Source organism: Emydura macquarii, unplaced genomic scaffold (assembly GCF_026122565.2).
Source record: "Emydura macquarii macquarii isolate MOO-44397 ecotype Brisbane River unplaced genomic scaffold, CSIRO-AGI_Emac_v2 contig_3530, whole genome shotgun sequence".
NCBI lineage: Eukaryota > Metazoa > Chordata > Testudines > Chelidae > Emydura > Emydura macquarii.
In genome coordinates, this window is record NW_027133667.1 from 995,487 (window position 1) to 1,014,370 (window position 18,884).

The 18,884-nt window shown below is 40.5% G+C and overlaps 1 protein-coding gene across 3 annotated transcripts in view; it reads right to left on the minus strand.

Annotated features, from left to right (window-relative positions):
- Positions 1-18,884, minus strand: part of TXNRD1 (thioredoxin reductase 1) — a 56,287-nt gene that overhangs the window by 22,394 nt on the left and 15,009 nt on the right. For 2 of the 3 annotated variants that reach the window (XM_067536065.1, XM_067536067.1), the window contains exons 2-10: positions 17,720-17,883; positions 14,192-14,252; positions 9,636-9,745; positions 6,133-6,255; positions 4,900-4,972; positions 4,663-4,782; positions 3,762-3,904; positions 3,518-3,633; positions 1,269-1,494 (exon numbers count right to left, since the gene is read on the minus strand). In XM_067536065.1, the coding sequence (XP_067392166.1) occupies positions 1,269-1,494; positions 3,518-3,633; positions 3,762-3,904; positions 4,663-4,782; positions 4,900-4,972; positions 6,133-6,255; positions 9,636-9,745; positions 14,192-14,252; positions 17,720-17,883 (1,136 nt within the window). The remainder of the gene's footprint in view (positions 1-1,268; positions 1,495-3,517; positions 3,634-3,761; positions 3,905-4,662; positions 4,783-4,899; positions 4,973-6,132; positions 6,256-9,635; positions 9,746-14,191; positions 14,253-17,719; positions 17,884-18,884) is intronic. The other variant, XM_067536066.1, reaches the window with a different exon arrangement.

The window sequence follows — 18,884 nt, forward strand, 5'->3', positions numbered from 1 at the left end:
AAATGCTGTTAGCACCCACCATGGTCTTTGAGAGGAAATTTACATGAAGGAAAAAAAGCTCTATATGTAATATAAAGAGTCCTTTTTATGGCCCTACTTCATTTAAGAATATGCTTAACCTCATGCATATGAGTAAGCCTGTTAAGGTCAAAGAAAGTTACGCATGTGTTTAAGTGCTTCACCAAATCAGGGCCTTTTTGTTGCCTTATTTTAACTATTATCTTACACTGTAAAGATATAATTGTATATTTTATTTTATTTTTGAAAACACATAATTAGGCCCCAGTCCTGCACTGGGATCTGATGGTATGGATCTTAATGACCACATGTTGTCCCATTAAAGCCACAGGTGCAGGAGTTCATGGGGGCCTGCATCTTGCAAAAACTACATGTGAGTACATATATGCATATGTGTAATTATTTGCACAATTGGGGACTAATCGTGCAAGAAAGTTGGTATTTGACTTTTTACACTATTTTCAATAAAATAATCAGATAAACATTCTTCTTATTTTTATTGCACAGGAATTTACTTTCCACCTTGCAAATTTAAGGCATTATGCTGCAAATACTTACTACCATACTAGTGGTTACTATCTAAGGACAGCTCTCTTGACTTTACTGGGTAGTAGGCACTGGACCTGGTACTGCAAAAACTTATGCATATACTTAACTTTGACCATGTGAGCAATGCCAGTAACTTTACTGGAACCAGGGCTTAAATTCTCAGAAACTATTTCTCAGAACTTCCTCTGCCTCCCCCACACTCGGGGCTCCAGCTTCAGCCCCACGAGGGTGGCTGGGGGCGCTGGGGCTTCAGCCTTGTGGGGCATGCCGGGGCCCCGCGGGTTTGAAAATATTTACCAGAGCTCCACTCCAGATAGCTCTGGCTGAATTTAAGCCCTGACAGGAATTATTCACATGCTAAAAAAGTTAAGCATGTGCATTAAATGTTTGCAGAATCAGGACCTTAGTTTCTAACATTTTTAGCACAGGAGGCTAATGAATCTAATTCTCAAAGAATTTTAAAACCTCAGGCAATTTAAATAATAAAACTAGATTGTAGTTTTCCATTAGATAAAGTTTACAGGATCAGTTACAAGGCAATAAAATTAACTTTACTTATGCTTTAGCAGATCCAATAATGTGCATTCATCTCTGTTGTCATTAAGATAGAGAATCCATGGTTTTTAAAAATACTATAATCTGAAGATTGCTTTCATATATGTTCATGTACCACTTTCAACTGTTGCAATGCAAAGGCTTACCTTGGTTGGCACAAACTGTTTAATAAACTTGACTCCATGTTGTTCCATATGTTCACCAATTTTGTTTGCCATTTCCTGATCAAATCCTCTTAAAAGGATGGATCGCACCATTACAGTTACATCCAAACCAAGACCTGCAAGAAATCCAGCACATTCAAGGGCAACATAGGAAGCTCCAACCACCAGGGTCTTTCCTGGGCAGTAAGGCAGGGAGAAGAGATCATCACTGAAAAAAATAGAATATATTAAATTAGACAGAGACTACTTAATACACAATTCTTTACATTTGACAGCTATTTTTCTATAGGAGAAATAGAAAATCTTTAGGATTAGGAATAAACTATGTACACAAATTGGAATCTGATAACAAATGGCAGAGAAGTTCTAATTAGGAACATCAAAAATCAGTGTGGAACACTCTAATTTGCCTCTCCGTTTGTTCAAATTACCAAAAAAGTTATGGATTTTTTATAATAAAGTATAAGAAGCTGCCGAAATCTTAGTCTCTGCTTTTCTTAATTTGAATCCCTTTGCAAATGGTGGTGTAATAAGTTAACTGTTCACAAGGAAGAAGACTCAGTATGTAGATAAATGTACAACCTTGACTTTTTTTTGAAGATTTTATTTTAATCAAACAGTGTTGTACAGAATACTAAAAATACAACCAATATGCAAATAAGACAATATAACCAATGTGCACAAACCATAACTATAGATGAGGCTATTAGGTCCACCCATAGTTAAGGTTTCCTGATGCTTCCCATTAATAGCCCCTATTTACTGTTATACATAACTTTGCCAAACTTTAACTGTTTGGGGCTGAAGTTTTCCAACCCAGGTGTCTGCTTCAGGCTGGTTTTTTGTTTTTTATATTTCAGCAAATACAGTTCAACTCTTTCCAAGGAGGACTGTAGGGAAAAATAAATTGTTCTGCCCATGTTAAAAAATTTCTTCCAACTGTTTTTTGGAGAGGCTTTAGCCCAACTATGCTTTAGAGCAATGGCTTGAAATCTGGCAGTGGGTGCATTCCACATGCTTAGTAGAGACTTGTTAAGAGTTTGGCAGCTAAATTCTCCAAGGAGTCCATCTATAATGAGCATGCTACAGCCCAGGACTGGAAGGCCTGAGCAGGACTCTCCCTGCAAAAGCTGCTGTGGAAAAAACAATATGTGATCATGTAATTAAAGTCTGTATCATATGGCAAGCAGACAAAGGGAATGAAGTGAGACTGATAGACAAACAATTCTGGCATTTCCTAACTTCTGAGTGTCTTGCTTGACTTTGCAATCTTAATGTTCTTTTTAAACAGTTTTGTGTGTGTAATATTGTCCAATCTGATCACTTCCTGTTAGTAGAGCAGTGGGATATTTGTCTGTTTCTGTTCAGAGACGTTTATTCAAACCTTTTTTGGTTTTGACTCACAGAGGTTTGCATGCCCATAATTTTTACCTTTGGTTCCATGCTCCAAAGAACCTAAAAGCTAAACTCAGTTGAAACCACTGCATTTCACCTGGGTACGTGTTAAAAAACCAGGCAAAACCACAAGTTTTGCATGGCTTTAGCAGCGTCATAAATCAGCTCATGTTTTCCCATAAGATTCAAGGACGTTTCTGGGGAAACTGGGTTGAGTTTCAAGGTTGTAACAAGACAAGACAGGCAAATTTCATGTGGTTTCACAACAAAAATTCTAGTATAAAATACATTTCTTGGGTCAATAGTAGTTCAGCTCTCTGCATGTCTTTATACAGACTGCAGACTTGTAGAAGTGGAAATGCTTTCAGACTCAGCATTTCTTCAGCATGTGTGCACAGAGGCTTCACTCAAAGTGTTCCTCAATGTCAACAAACCACTAGAACTGCACTGTACTAGGCACAGCTGAATAGGAAGGAAATTGGTGCGATGGAGATAGAGCGGATGAATTAATGCGAAGGATGGGCAGTCTGGCACTCTCATTTATGGCATTCTCTGCCACTGCTGCTGTCACTCAGGAGCAGTACTATCAAAGGATCGCATGAAACATGTCTCATAGTAAGTGCTTGCAGCCTCATGATGTATGGTGATAGGAAGTTCTTTCTGGGCCACTATTCTGCCATGGCCATTCTCCTCAGCTTGTGTTACGTTACAGGGCCATGAGTAATGAGGCACCATGCTCAGCAGCCCTATTCTCTTACAACCTGCAGAACTGATACCAACCAAGACCATTTTAAAATAGGCATAGTGGATTATTCTGCATTCCTGCCCATTTTCACCTGCTAATGCAGTATTCCTTGTCTCCAGGGACACCCAGGTAGCGCGGCCTTTCACCGGTGGCAATCAGAAATTTCTCTGCTGTGTAAAATGTCTCTTTTCCTTTGTTATTTGTTGCCTATAGGCAAAGCAACAAGACAGAGTTAGTATTTCACACTCTTACCAGCAAGAAACTTGTTCCGTCAAAAAAGCATCTTTGTCCAAAAATAGTAAAGAATGGATAGGGGATGCCTTGCTATTCAGTACCTTAATTGTGTGAGGCCCAACAAATTCTCCGTAAGCATTCTCATACGTGACCTTGTTCTCTCTCAAAGACACCCGATAGCCCCAGTTTAATGAGCCAATATAATTCTGAACAGATTCTGTCATTGTCTCCCAGCTGTGTTTGACTGTTGAAGAAACAAAAACACGTCCAGCTTTTAACCAGTTTGTCCCTTGTTTTCCCCAGCCTTCCTGGTGTTTCCAGTGGGATTCTCACATAACAGTAGTCACGCAATGCCCGATTCACCACTGTGCTACTCCTGGTGTAACCCCCCAGAAATCTAATGAGTTATACCACCAAAGAGTTGGAGTAAGGTAATGGTGAGTCTGACCCACAGTGCTTACAAGGCTGCAACAAGAGTGGAAGGTATTATTTTGCTATCAGCGGGCTCTGACCAAGCCACTCAAGATCTTGTTATCATTTCCTATTTTTTTAAAACCCTTGAAGCTTTTAGTTTTTAGCTTTATCTCAATATCATTATTATTCTGCTGACACCCTGTTGTGAGCAGGTCTCTTAAAACATGAAAAGATTACGTCTCTGAGAATTGCCTCTGCATATTCTCTCTTACAGGAGCGTGCCCACATCAAATCCAGACCCACATATATGGGTATGTAGGGGTTATTACATTAAACATTGGAAGTAATCACTGGGCTATAAAAACGCACGCTACCTCACTGAGGACCCAATGCCCTGCACTCCTGGTACTGATCCTGCAAAGCAGTTAAAGCAGGTGTGTAATCCCACTGAAGTCAGTGGCACGAGTCATGTTCTTACAGCGAGCACAAGCTGAAGTCCTCTGCAGAATGGACGCCAGGGTGCTCAGCACCATGCAGGACAGAGCTCTGAATGAAGAGCATGAAAATATGTTTTTAAAATTTCTATACCTTTCTCCTCAAACTGCCATCCAAACTTGCGCGAATCTTGTAAGGCTTGTCCTAACAAAGCAGCCTGGTGCATCAGCTTTTTCGGTATACAACCCACATTGACACACGTCCCTCCAAGACCTAAGAGAGGAACAGGATACATTTTATGTCTGGATGTGCTGTGTCCTAAAACAGAATCAAAGTCTTTCAATAAGAAATGCCCCTTTATAACATCGTCGGTAGTCAGCAGACATTTACCCCATCTAGTTCCCAGAGGAGTAGGAGTAACGTAGTCCAGCACCATCACTTTCTTGCCGTGCTTGGCAGCCTCCTGGAGAGCAAATTAAACAACACAAATAGCTAAATATTAGAACTTATATCCGTACTACATGATAGCATCATACATTGCTGAAAAATCGATGTCATTTTTAATTATGCAATAACAATTGAGTTGCAAGGGCATGGCCAGACAATCATTAATCTTCAGAATTAATCTGCATGCTCAAAATGGAAAAGGGCAGGGGGGAGAGAGGGGAACAGGCATGTAGATTTGTTCTAGAGGTGATGCAGTTTCACTTGATAGGGTGAGGGCAGTGCTAAAGAACTGATGCTCTCTACTTCAGCCAGTCATATTGCTTAAATAATTTCTCAACATTTCATTTGTTTTAACATTCATCTAACAGCATTCTTATTTACTGTATCTGGTTTTCCTTTTTAAAATGTGTTCCTACTGCATTGATCTGACATGCCCTGTAACAGCATAAAAGGATCATAGCACCAAATTCTACCCTAAGTTACATCTCTGCATATCCCCTGCACTTCAGTGTAGTTATGCAGGTGTACATGAAGGCAGAATTTAACCCATGATCTGTAGATGTCAGGAGTGGCATTTGTTTTACAAACTAGTCAACCTCACATTTTGAATAACCAAAACTGTATCATGTGCTATTGATTACACTCCATCCTATGATGAGCTCTTGGATAGTTAAGCAAAACTCCCACTGATTTCAACGAGGCCAGGATTTCATCCTATGAAACTATGAAGTTATACAACTTCTCCCATTAAAAAATAAAATGACTGATCCAAAAATGAAAAAAAAAAATGTATGGAGAGAGAAAGATTTCCAGGTAGATATTAATCTCAAACAAAAAATAAAAACTTTTTTACAATAATTTCAAGATAGTTTTTAAAATATTCTCAGCAATTTAATCCGAATGCTAAGTGTCTTCTAACATCACTTGAAGAGGAAAAAAAAAAAAGGTCAAGTTTTATTTTATATTCACTTTGTAACATTTTCATACTTTCCATTTTCAGAACAACTGTCTCTGTAAATGGGGATATCGTGCTACTGGGACTAGCATCCAAAGATCCACAAAAGAACAAGAATTAATTTGATGACTACAGTATTAGAGATACTCAGGCCTGAAAAATTCAGGATGTATTCTGCTCAGTTATCAGTGGCTCATGAATTTGTATTTTCTCACTCATACCTTGGAAGCAGCCAGACCTCCAGACCCCCCTCCAATGACAATTAGATCATAATCATAGGAATCCAGCACGTGATCATGTCCATTTGTTTCAAGTAGTTTTTGAATCTTTCCTTCCCTATGTGCCTGAATGAAGAAAACAAAGAGGAAAATCTGTTCAAAGAAAAGCTATTATCCATAGCGCTCAAATCTGAATCAACGACGACAAAATTAATACTTCCAGGGAGAAACAGTTGCTGGGAGTTGGAGTGGGGGGGAAGAATGGGTGCTTTTGGATTTTGCTAATACTGTTCCCAGTTATATGAACCTGCAGCTTTTGCGTAGGTCTGGTCTGAACAGTTCAATGCACTGCATTAAATCAGCACTAGTCCCTGTTCATACTATATAATACGCTGACACAGAGTGAATGCAACAAGTCTATAATTTGTTGGGGTTCTTTAAATAATTATTTCACCCCACCCTTTTCTATAATGTTTTTTCCCAGCATGTCTGAGCAGGAAAATTCAGCAATGTTGGACTCCCTGAAAACATCCCCTAAAGTGATTAAGCAAACTTCAGTTACCAATCTACCAACTACATAAACTAGTCTGTCTCTTAAACTACACTTAACATTTTTTGCATATGGCTTTTGCTGAAGTTTGATATACTTTTAGCTTTCGTTCCAGAAATGTGGGACCAAATGCAACAAAGTAAAATGAGGTCATTGGAGTTGCACCAGTGATGAATTTGCCTCTGCTCTCTTTTTGTGGATTAGCTGTTTTTATTCTGCTCCAATAGTCAAGCGTTCGGACAGTTGTAGTTTACAAAGCACATTCCATTAAATTTTCACATCCCTCTGTCCAAAATCAGTCATTGTATTAAATGTGTGGGGCCCCACTTCAATAGAACTTAAGGACTAAGTAAAAACTGAAGGATTTTGCCCACAAGTCCTGACACTTGATGTCCCAGGCTTCATGGACTCCAGTGGTGCAGGATAAGACCTCTGGTCTAGTGAGCAAGGACCAGATCTTCAGCTGGTGTACATGGACATAGCTCCAGATGGCTTTCCATACTAAATAACATCCCCGTATGTTAAACGGACACAGCCACCTTTGAAACCACACATCTTTCTGAGAACTTTTTAGCTGCTGTTGCTTCAAGTAGAGCTGGAAGGAAATTTTTCATCAAAATGTCTTTTTGACAGGAAATACCATTTTTGTCTAAGCCAAAGCATTTAGAAAAACGTGTTATTCTGACAGACATTCCCACCGAAAAAAAAATATGTGAAACTAAAAAAAAATTTATTTCTGAAAATTTTCATCTCGTAAATCTTTGAAATTTCATTTCAGAATAGAGAGCTCCACGTAAAGGTAACACAGCCAGGCTGAGGCTAAACTGCCTTCTGTAGATAAATTTTGCAAGGTCAGAGGGGGAATGATAGGCATCTTTCTACTCCCATTGTATACTTCTGCACAGACCCTAGACTGAGCAGAGAAACCTCTTGCAGTGTCCAGGGCAAGGAAAGGTGCATGAGCCCCTCTTCAGTACGAAAGGATTGAGAGCCATGCATGGATCAAGGCAGGGTGGAGAGAAAGGAGAAGACATAGCTCACAGTCAGTCAGTGTCCTCTTCTGTTGTTCTGTTTCTTTCAGACAGCAAGGAGAGAAAATAATTGAAAAACAAAAGAGAACACAGGAAAATCTGATCGCAAAACCACAAAAATTGGCAGGGGGATTCAGGGGACAAGAATAGCACCTGAAAACACCTTTAACTCACTTCATTAAACTGAGAACTTTCAAGACACCTTCAAGTATCTATTACAATTACATGCCAAGCATATTTTTATTGTTCATTTAGCTCTTTGAACTGCAGTGGGAGGTTATTTCTTCCTTGGATCACAGTGTGAAAGTACACAAAAAGAACAAATGCACCAGAAAAAGAAACATAGTAAGGAAATACTAATTTATAGAACAAAATCAGGAAGTAAAGACTGAACAGATCTGGCAAAACTCCACCCATCTCCCTCCCCCTCCCGCCCAAAACCCATTCTAAGCAAGTATCTCAACAAATTGTGGTGCTATCATTCATATCACAAATCACTCTATATCAATCTGCCTTATGCGTTAAAGCCTCCTTGAAATCACTACAAATCTCCCTCTATTTGGAGTTTCATTCAATGACTATATCATATCTTCCAAAAAGTCAGTATTATACCCCATACAAACTATTCTGACTCTCACGCTGAACGGATGTCACATGTAGTGCATTATGAAGGTGATGGTGCGGCTTCCCTAGCTGAGGTTCAAAGTAGTTCCTGGTTTTTAGCTAAATTCAGCCTGCTAGCCTCAACACAAATAACGTCGCTGAAATTACACATGCCACATCTCATTATTTGGACCAGGTCTATACTTGGAAGGTTGTGTCAGTAGAGCTATGCCAGTATGCTACGCTAGCAAAGTGCTCTTAGGGTGGATGCAGCGTACACTTGCAAAACCGTGCTTTTACTAGTAAAGCGTATTCTAGCCACCCCAAGTGAAATAAGCTATACCGTGAAAGCTGCACCATCACCATTAGGGGCATTTGCCAGCACAGCTTTGTAAGTCACAGATCACACTTCATCCGCTCCCCTGACCAACATTGCTATGCTGGCAAAAGTCAGTTGTGTAGACCTGGCCTTAGAAAGCTAAATCAGAAGCATTAGATATCGCTTCATAATCGCAGACAGCTTTTAAAAAACAGAAACAAAACACTTAAAGCATCAGCAGCATCAGAGGCAGGGAACATGTACTTTAAAAAAATAGGAACCCACAGAAAAAAGAACATTTCATCTAAACCGTTGGACTCAATTCCCTTTTTACAACATGTCCTTTGCCATAATGGCTGGGTTCAAGTTCTATTTCTATTAGAACAGCTTAAGAAGGAAGTATTTATTTCACTGTGTGATATACTGTTTCACACTGTTCAAACTTACAGAAATAAGTTTAAAAAGGAAGTGTGCTGCTTCTCTCCACCTCTCTTCCCCCCATAAAACACATCCTTTCATTTGCTTGATGGTGATGGCCCTGTCTGAGCATATACAGCCATCACAAAAATAGCTACCAAATAACGATCAAACTTAATTAGTGAGAAAAGCATCCTTCATGAAGCACACATCATAAGAGACTGTAACACCTACTTATAACATATCTGGAGACCATACTTTATAAGCTACGCGTTGAATTTCTTTTTCTTAAAGAATATGTTTCACTTTACATCGTGTAGGTTATGAAATTCTTTAGAAATGTTACTACATCAGCAGTTCTCAACTTTTTCCATATCAGGACCCCTTCCCTTTCAGCACTTTGTTCTAATCTAGCTGGGATCTTGCAAGAAGCTGCTTCCCATTTAGTAATAGGGGAAAAGAAGCATGATTGTGACCTGAGGCAAGACCCCCATACTACATAATGTTAAAAGGAAAGCTGCATCTGAACTAATTCTTACAAAGCTAAAAAATTATAAAGAGCTGTTTATGTTGTTTCTTTTCCTACCTTTAAAGTTTTGTCATAGTCTCCTATTTGCTTCTGTTGCACAAACACAATTGGTACTGAAGTTTCCATGGTTAGTTCATACAATGTGTCTTGCAGCTTCTGTCCATCCTCTGTGAAATAAAGTATAAAAATACAGAGTCTAAAGTCTTCCTTTATGAAGGCTGCACTGTGGAGTGAAATCACAGGGAGGTGTGGCTTTCTATTTCACAAGAATGATCACTCACTTCCCCTTGAACTGGCTTACACTTCAATGGAAGCCTGTTTCCTAAAGCAATGATGAGTCACATGCAACGTTAGGATGACTTGCTATATTTTTGCCTGCTGAAATTCCATAAACTGATCAGCTAGGGTTGCTGCCAGTTCAACAATATATTTGGAACAAAATAGGGAAATTAGATTTTCTGTGGTTAAGCTTTTAACATGCAGTTTTTAAAGAAAATTGCTACCAATACTTTTCTCTCTCAGCACATCAGAAAAAAAAAAAAACCCTTATTCTCCATTAGTTTTTCATGCTCATATTTTATGAAAACTTATTAAAAGTTTTGTAAGGTTATCTTCTGGTTAGTTTCTTCAAAACCCTTCCTTCAATTTTATCTGTTAATATGACAAAAAAAAATTTGACTTCATAGAATTCAAATGCCAAAATCATTTCAAATATAAAGTGCCACGTGTAATCTTGGAATTCCTAATCACAGACAAAGATTATGTGAGCAACTGTGGAATACTTTTTCAGAAGGCTGGGGAGATTTGCACCTCCTTTTTGGACATCAATGTGAAAAAAAAATCTACACACTTATGTTTATAGAAAAGATCTGTGTAACAAATTAGCAGAAACAAAAACTAACATTCTCCAATCCTGATGATTTATGATCTGGCACAGCACTGAATGCAGAGAAGAGGCAAGGTCTGCACACGACAGGGTCTATTAACAGCTCTGCTACTGAATCTCCATGTAACTTTGGTCAAGTCATCTAGGGCTTGATTTTCAGTAAGTCAATCAACACGCATTTGCGTTTATTCAGTTGGGCATACACTTCACCTGCTTACTACAGGATGTACAGTGCAAATTCTGGTTTGCACAGGCACATGGCTAGGCACACACCTATCCTTGATATGTGCATATACATCAGGTTGTGAACACACAAAGGAGAAATGCAATTGTGCACCCAAATACAGACAGACCAACCTACTGAAAATTAGGTCTTAACCTCACTGCTTTCATTTTCTGCTCCAATACAGAGGGATAATACTCACCTACTGCGCAAGGCTACCATGAAAAATAATTATTTAATGTCTGTAAAGTGCTCTGAAGATACAAATCGTTATGTAAGCACTAGGTGTCTCTGTTAATAATGTAAAAGATTTAACTTGTTTTATTGTGGGGAATCACTGTGTATGAATGAACAGTTGTAACAGGGAAGTCTGCCCCTTTGAGGCAGAGCCCTTCCAGGAACAGCTGTTTGGGCCTGGTAGAGGCAATTATCAGAAGCATATGGGAAGGAGTTAGGTGATTGCCAGATGAGCATCTGAGTCCTAGCAAGGCTGAAAGAGCTCCACAGAGGGAAAGCTCCAGGCAGCAGGTTGGCTCCTGTGGCAGGGGGACTCCTGGGAAGACAACCTAGAGGAAGACTGGGGAAGAGTTGCTAAGTGCAGAAAGTCTCTGGCAAGAAAGCCCCCGATTCGAGGGAAGGGCGGCTGGTGGATATATGTTGAACTGTTTGATTTTGGGGTTTGCTAAAGATTGTCAGTGCAACCAATAAACGATGCTCTAAGGAAAGGGCCTGAACAGACTCAAAGTGTGGTGTTTAATCCTTCCTGAGCTGAGCGGACGGGACAGCAGCCTACATCAATACATATGGAGGAACGCTGGGACACAGTTTTTGGATACCTGCTGTGATTCGTATTGAGGTAGAACATTTCCCCCAAACATCCCCTCCCCCCAAAAAACCACCCTACTAAAAGCCAGAGTTCTGCAGACACAAAACAAATGAACCTTCTACTGTATTCCTATAACAAGTTTAACCAGCTTCAAGAATGTTCATGTATAACTATACTAAAAATCTGTTGGCTGGACAAGGCAAATTGTCTAGAAATAGCGCTAGGTCACCCTAAGTATCTACCAGGAGAACTCAGTCATAAATTCAGAGCTTTTTGGCCACTCCCTAGTTGCACTGGGCAAACTGCCAGAGACGAATGACAAAGCAAAGCAGCGCTTTTCAGATCCTGTGTTTGTTCTGGCAAAACACTCAATATAATCTCTTCCATTAATGGTAATTACAATAATGCTGAGAATTGGTGAATCAATATTTTCCCTCAGATAAACTAGCAGATTCCTTCAGGGCAACATACACAAGGTCTCACATCTAACAGATTTGGATCCTTCTCTGAGACTGAGGGCATTTAGGGCCACTCATAGCTAGTATAAATCAGCATAGGTGTAACAAAGTTCTGACTTCAGTGAAGCTGTGCTAATTTACACCAGGTGAATATATGGCCCTCAACATTAGGAAAGCCCATAAAAGGCTTGCTGGGGCACTATGTTGGGCTACATCTGGCACAATGCAACAATAAAGAAAATATGAAACTCCCCCCGCCTGCTCGCTAAATATACATTAACGGAAACAGCACTATGAGATGGACTGTGTCTTAGAGGCATAACCCTGCACTGAATGGGTAAGGAGGGACTATGCTGCAGTGGTAGTCCAGGAGGAATTCTTCCTGGGGTTTCCAGAGAGTGTATGCTGCAGCTCTGCCACCCATTCACATACAGCGTGTGCTCTCCTCACACCTTGGCTCACCTACTGGCCCATACAGACTCTACCTCCTCCTCCTCCCTCTCTCCCTTCCTCTCCCCCCTCCCCGCAGAGGGGCCATTAACAATCTGATACTATCAAAATACCAAGAAACTCTTTACAGTATTAAAAAACACAAACAAAATTCAGTATTAAGTGAAAGAGTAAAAGGGAGTAATACACAGAGGGCCTGATTCTCATTTACACTAAGGTCCCGCCTGAGAACTTCAGACGAATGTTTGTATAACTTCTTCTAGTGCTGTAAGAAAAAGAAAGCAACTGTTGCTTACCTAAGAAAGCGTGGCAGGTGTAAACCCTTTAAGTACTTGCCATGCAGATCTAAGATCTGCACTTCAAAGCAAAGGTCTTTGTTGATTTAAGGACAAATTTGCTCTCCCTATCACAAGACAGAAACTTACTGCTGATTTGCATTGCTGTGCGTCAGCAAGGCAACCTTTCTACAAGCAAGAATTTGACTGAAAAAAAATCAGCTGTCATTACTACTCTCACAATCTGGAAGAGACAACTTAAAAACAAAGGCCTCGTTTTGTTTTTAACAATGATGTGTCAGTTGCTTTTCTCCTATCTTCTAGCCCGTCAGCAATATGGGTGACATCAGCTTAGACCCCAATACACACAGGTTCAGTAGGCCAGATTCAAAGGTGATGTGCATAAGCTACACCTTGATCGGTGTGCGTAAGTCATAAGACGAGATCTTTGGCCCCAAGAGTCTCACTTTGTGCTGTTGGAGAGGACAGCTCTGCTGGCTTTATGCCAGTGGCGTCTGCCTCTCCTCGGCCCCACTGCAGATGTATCTGGGCTGGCTTGGGTGGGGCCAGAGTGCAGTGCCATTGTACTGCTCCCAGGCCAAAGGACCACAGTAGCCTAAACCAGCATAAATCAGAGCAGTCCTATGGATAGTTTAACTTGTGTCAAGGGATGATGCAAACCCTGGCTCCTCCGAGATCAGAGGAAGCATGAAGGTGGCTTATAGTCACATTTCCTCCCCAGTCAGTGTTCAATCCTTGACTGTGCCAAAGTGAGCAAGTTGGTCAGTCAAAGATAATCTGAATGGGTGAAATGGACACACACAAGGGACTTTATTTGCCTCTCACTGACCTCAGTGTAAGTTAGTGATTACCACTGAAGTCAGAGGAGTTGCAGCACTGTAATACCGTAAGTGAGATCAGAATCAAGCCCTGTGGGTGTGGATGAAGGTGTAAGTTACGTCAGTTTACAGTCTCACTAGCCTCACCTCTCAATTTAACTACTTGTCTTCAATGTGTTTGGGAAGCACTGTAAATGTAAAAACAACTTTACTCTGATCTCACCTTCTCTCATAGGGGCTAAAACATTTAAAAAATATATATGTAGAATGAGGAAGCTTTGCTATCATTTTCAGACACCATCCTTTAAATCCCAGCCATAAGTATAGCAGAATGAAACACACAACAGCAATGGTGCACCTTCACTTGGTGTTGTAGTTTTAACATGTCAGGCAGGAGTCATCCTCCGTAGCTGTAATGAGGAGAGAGATGGGGAAATGTTTCACCTGTTTTACAAGATCATCTATGCTCCCCATGAGGAAGAGACTAAAAAAAAAAAGTTGTCTTTAGACAACAAGGAAGAACAGAAATCTCATTGTTGCAGAAACAGCCAGTGAGGAAGTAAGTCTCCGGAAATATTAAGACAGACTGTGTGGTGCTCACAGACTGAGAGTATATTTATTTGCATACAAGAAACTCAGATGCAAAAGAGCCTTACCTGTTTGGTCTAGTTCAAGTGAACAATAGGGAACATTCATGGATTTGAACAGCTCCTTCACCTGCATAAAGCACAGTGTATAAATACTGGGATTAATACAAAGCTATTGGACCCTGAACTCTTCCATCTACTAAACCACCCATTTATCCTCTTATTTGGTGATTCCCTTTGCTATCTACATCTAGCCCATAAGAATCCTCCCACTGAGAGGCAATGTAGACAAATGGCTAGAGAAAAACCTCAGAGGTCCTGGGTTCTCTTCCTGGCTCTGCCATTGCCTCATTGTGTCCTTGCAAGATATTCATTAATTCTGACACCTTAAAAATAGAGGTGAACACCAAAGTTCAAAATGTTGATTTTTTTCCCTCCATTTTTTGCCACTCTGCTCTTATATTCAATGCCCTGAGAAAATCAGACATTTACACTACCTTATCTATCCATTATAAGTTTCATTTTAGTATTGACCACAAAAACTAGAATGACAATCTTAGTTGTGTTGTGGTTGTTCTGCTCTGTGACTTTTACAGTTTTAGGTAGAAGCAAGATTGCGAGATGACTTGATCTAGCATTCAGTTAAAAATACTGTACATTAACAGTATACATTATAACTGGTAACACTGAAAAACCACCACCGATATAAAAAATGAAATCAGTGGTTATTCAATAAACACTGGAAAAACTCTGGAAATGGTTACTGGTATCGAAGGGCTTGTCTGCACGGAGCGGTAATGCACACTACAGCAGTGATTTCTAATGCACTCTAACATGCTGCACATTAATTGGTCCATTTAAACCCTGCTGGTGCACACGAAAGATTCCCTAGCTTGCTTTAAATGTAGTGCTGTTTGAAACAATGCTACGGAACATTAGAGAGATTTTTCATGATGGTATAATACAAAGAGAAAGCCCCTAAGTCCCCTGATTTTTAGACATCTACATAAAACTGCTAAAATAAAAAATAATGAATCAAAAACAGCTAAAAATAAACCCTGAAAAACAGAAGCCGTAATTAACGTGAATCAGGGGGCTGTGCTTTAACATAGATCCTTCTGTTAATGTACGCCTAGACTTGAGACTCAAATGCAGTAGTCCCCAACAAGCACCACCCAGTCCCCCTCTGTCACCACCCCCCAGCTCCAGCCCCAGCTCTGGCCTCCAGCTCCCAACCCCACTCCTGGCCACAGCTCCTGACCACAGCCACAGCTCCATCCCCAGTCGGGCACAGAGTGGGTAAAGGGGGGCGCTGCTCTAATGTACAAGTTTGAGGACCACTGCTCTAATGGAGGCGGTAGATATGGTACATCTTGACTTTAGTAAGGCTTTTGATACTGTCCCGCATGACCTTCTCGTAAACAAACTAGGGAAATACAACCCAGATGGAGCTACTGTAAAGTGGGTCAAAATTTGGTGGAAAACCATTCCCAGAGAGTAGTTATCAATGCTTCATAGTCATGCTAGAAGGGCATAACGAGTGGGGTTCTGCAGGGATCAGTTCTGGGTCTGGTTCTGTGCAATATTTTCAACAATGATTTAGATAATGGCATAGAGAGTACACTTATTAAGTTTGCAAATGATACCAAGATGGGAGGAGTTGCAAGTGCTTTGGAGGATAGGATTATAATTCAAAATGATCCAGATAAACTGGAGAATTGATCTGAGGCAAATAGAATGAAATTCAATAAGGACAAATGCAAAGTACTCCACTTAGGAAGGAACAATCAGTTGTACATGTACAAAATGGGAAATGACTGCTTACGAAGGAGTATTGCAGAAAGGGATCTGGGGGTCATAGTGGACCACAAGCTAAATATGAATCCACACTGTAATGCTGTTGCAAAAAAAAAAGTGAACATGATTCTGGGATGTATTAGCAGGAGTGTTGTAAGTAAGACATGAGTAATAATTCTTCCACTCTATTCTGCACTGATTAGGCCTCAACTGGAGTATTGTGTCCAGTTCTGGGCTCCACATTTCAGGAAAGGTGTGGACAAATTGGAGAAAGTCCAGAGAAGAGCAACAACGATTAAAGGTCTAGAAAACATGACCTATGAGGCAAGACTGAAAGAACTGGGTTTGTTTAGTCTGGAGAAGAGAAGACTGAGAGGGGACATGACAACAGCTTTCAAGTACATAACAGGTTGTTACAAGGAGGAGAGAGAAAAATTGTTCTTCTTAACCTCTGAGGACAGGACAAAAAGCAATGGGCTTAAACTGCAGCAAGGGAGGCTTAGGTTGGACATTAGGAAAAACTTCCTAACTGTCAGGGCGGTTAATCACTGGAATAAATTGCCTAGGGAGGTTGTGGAATTGCCGTCATTGGAAATTTTTAAGAGCAGGTTAGACAAACACCTGTCAGGGATGGTCTAGATAATGCTTAGTCCTACCATGAGTGCAGGAGGCTGGACCAGATGATCTCTCGAGGTCCCTTCCAGCCCTATGATTCCATGTATAAAATATTATTCCATGTGCCCATCATTTTTTAAATGTAATTTATTAATTTGAAATAAAACTTCTGTTTCCCTTTGAGAAAATGTAAATTCTTTTTTTAATTACATCTAATAGAGTAAAAATGTACAATTACTGTGGGAGAGGCATATGCAGGTAGTGACATAAAAAGTGGCGGAATATCTTTATGTAGATGTGAATTTTTTTCTGGGAACTTCTCATTGTGAATAAGAGTTACATAAGTCATCAATAACAGAAAGAAAAAATGGTCATCTTTTAACAGAAAGATAATTCTTAGTTAATCAAACCCAATGAATACACAAAAAAGGCAGACACTACTCTTCACAGCTCTGCTTCTCCAAAAGACAAACTAGATAAATTAATAACTTTTCAAGAAATCTCTAAATAGCACAGCAAGGGGACTACAGAAGCAAGATAGCTGAAGAATTGACAAAGAGATGAAAGATTCCACACCAGAGTGCATAAGAAATCTCATCTGGGTCATCTAATCCAAAGCCTTGAAGCCAATAGGAAAACACCAATTTAGGATCAGGCCCTGAACAAATGGGCTGGGATAAAGAACCAAAACTCAGCCCTTGCAGCTTAATTTCCAGGTGGAAAAACTCTGGAAACAGAGCATTCTATGGCCCTCACTCAGCAAAGCACTTCAGCATATGCTTCGCTTTAAATGCGTGCTTAAGTATGTCCCACTGAAGTAAACTGAATTTAAACGTGTTAGGCACATGCTTAAGTACTTTGCTGAATTGGGGCCTATGAGCTGGAATGGCAGGTCCAGATATTTGTCAGGGACAGTGGGATGGGTGCCAGATGCAGGAGCAGTCTGCAGCTGGGATGAGAGACCAGACAGACCCTTTACAGGGAAAAAATTAGTAAATGGGTTCTGGCCACTGCTGGAGTAGGAAAAGTAAAGTAGAGGAAACAACACGCAAGACCTTGATCCTGCAAATGACTTCACACGGACAGACTCCAGGGCCCATCTGGAGCTATGCTGAAGTCAACGGGATCTGGCAACTCTAGATATGACAAATCCTGTATATCTTTGCTTGAAAATTAACACATTACCTTAGCCGAGAGACTGCATGCTGTGTTACTGAAGATCATCACAGTGTTTTTATCTATGTAGGTCTGTATTTTAAACTGCAGGTCTACATCTTTACTTTTGCAGGAAGCGGTAATGGCTTTTCCATTGTTTGCATGCTGAACTTCATGGTGATAATCTTCTGTGGCTATCAGAAATTAAAACAAAGTAGAGTAACCAAACACCAGATTGTAAAATGGCTTACAATAAAGATCACATGCTGATAAGAGGTTCAGATGAAAATAAAACATTAATGATTTATTTCAAAAGGTTTGGTTTTTTATAAAAACAATTCCCTGTTTTTAGTCACCTTGTTCCATTGCTCCTTCTCTGTCCCCTCTCACCCACCCGCAGGCAAAGTCTAAGGGTCTGGCTATCCTTGGAGCTGGGGGTTTGTTTCCCAGCTTGCATAGATGTACTTGTGCTGGCTCTCATCAAGCTAGTGTGCTAAAATACAGTCGTGTAGCCGCAGTAGCATAGGCGGTGGTAAGTGGCAGTATGGGCTAGCTGCCTGAGTACCAACCCACCTGAATCCCCTGGGTACATACTGGGCATGGCTAGCCTGTGCTGCCGCTCACAGCTGCTGGTGCTACCGCAGCCATATCACCACTTCAGGTGCGCTGCCTCAATGAGAGCTAGCACGACTACGTCTACATGAGCAGGGAATCAGACCCCTAGCTGCAAGTACAGATGCAGCCTCAGAGCATGAAATCCTGGACCCACTTAAGCCATGGGCAAGATTCTCACTGACTCCAATGAAGCCAGGATTTCAATGCATGACATTTTATGAAAAACCCTTACCAGTCGTATTTTTTGCCCTGGAAATCACAGCTGAGGCAAGCATTCAGGATTTGGCTCTGTTCCTGCAATCAAATCAGACCCATGCAGGAAGATCCCAGCATTCTTGCAGAGCCTAATTACTGGGGTCCACCTATTCAGATCTCACTGCTGAATCGAAATCTTCATCATCAACAGCTGAGCATCAGGCTTCCAAGAGAGAGACAAGCCTTTTTCAGATTCTTTTCCCACATGACTGTGGCACGTTTTCAGTGAAGCACATGGGGATTTAGTCATGAGGCTTTAATTAATGTTAATGGTGATGTTTTACATGAAGGTAAATAAATTATGTGCTAATCTTAAATGTTTCCA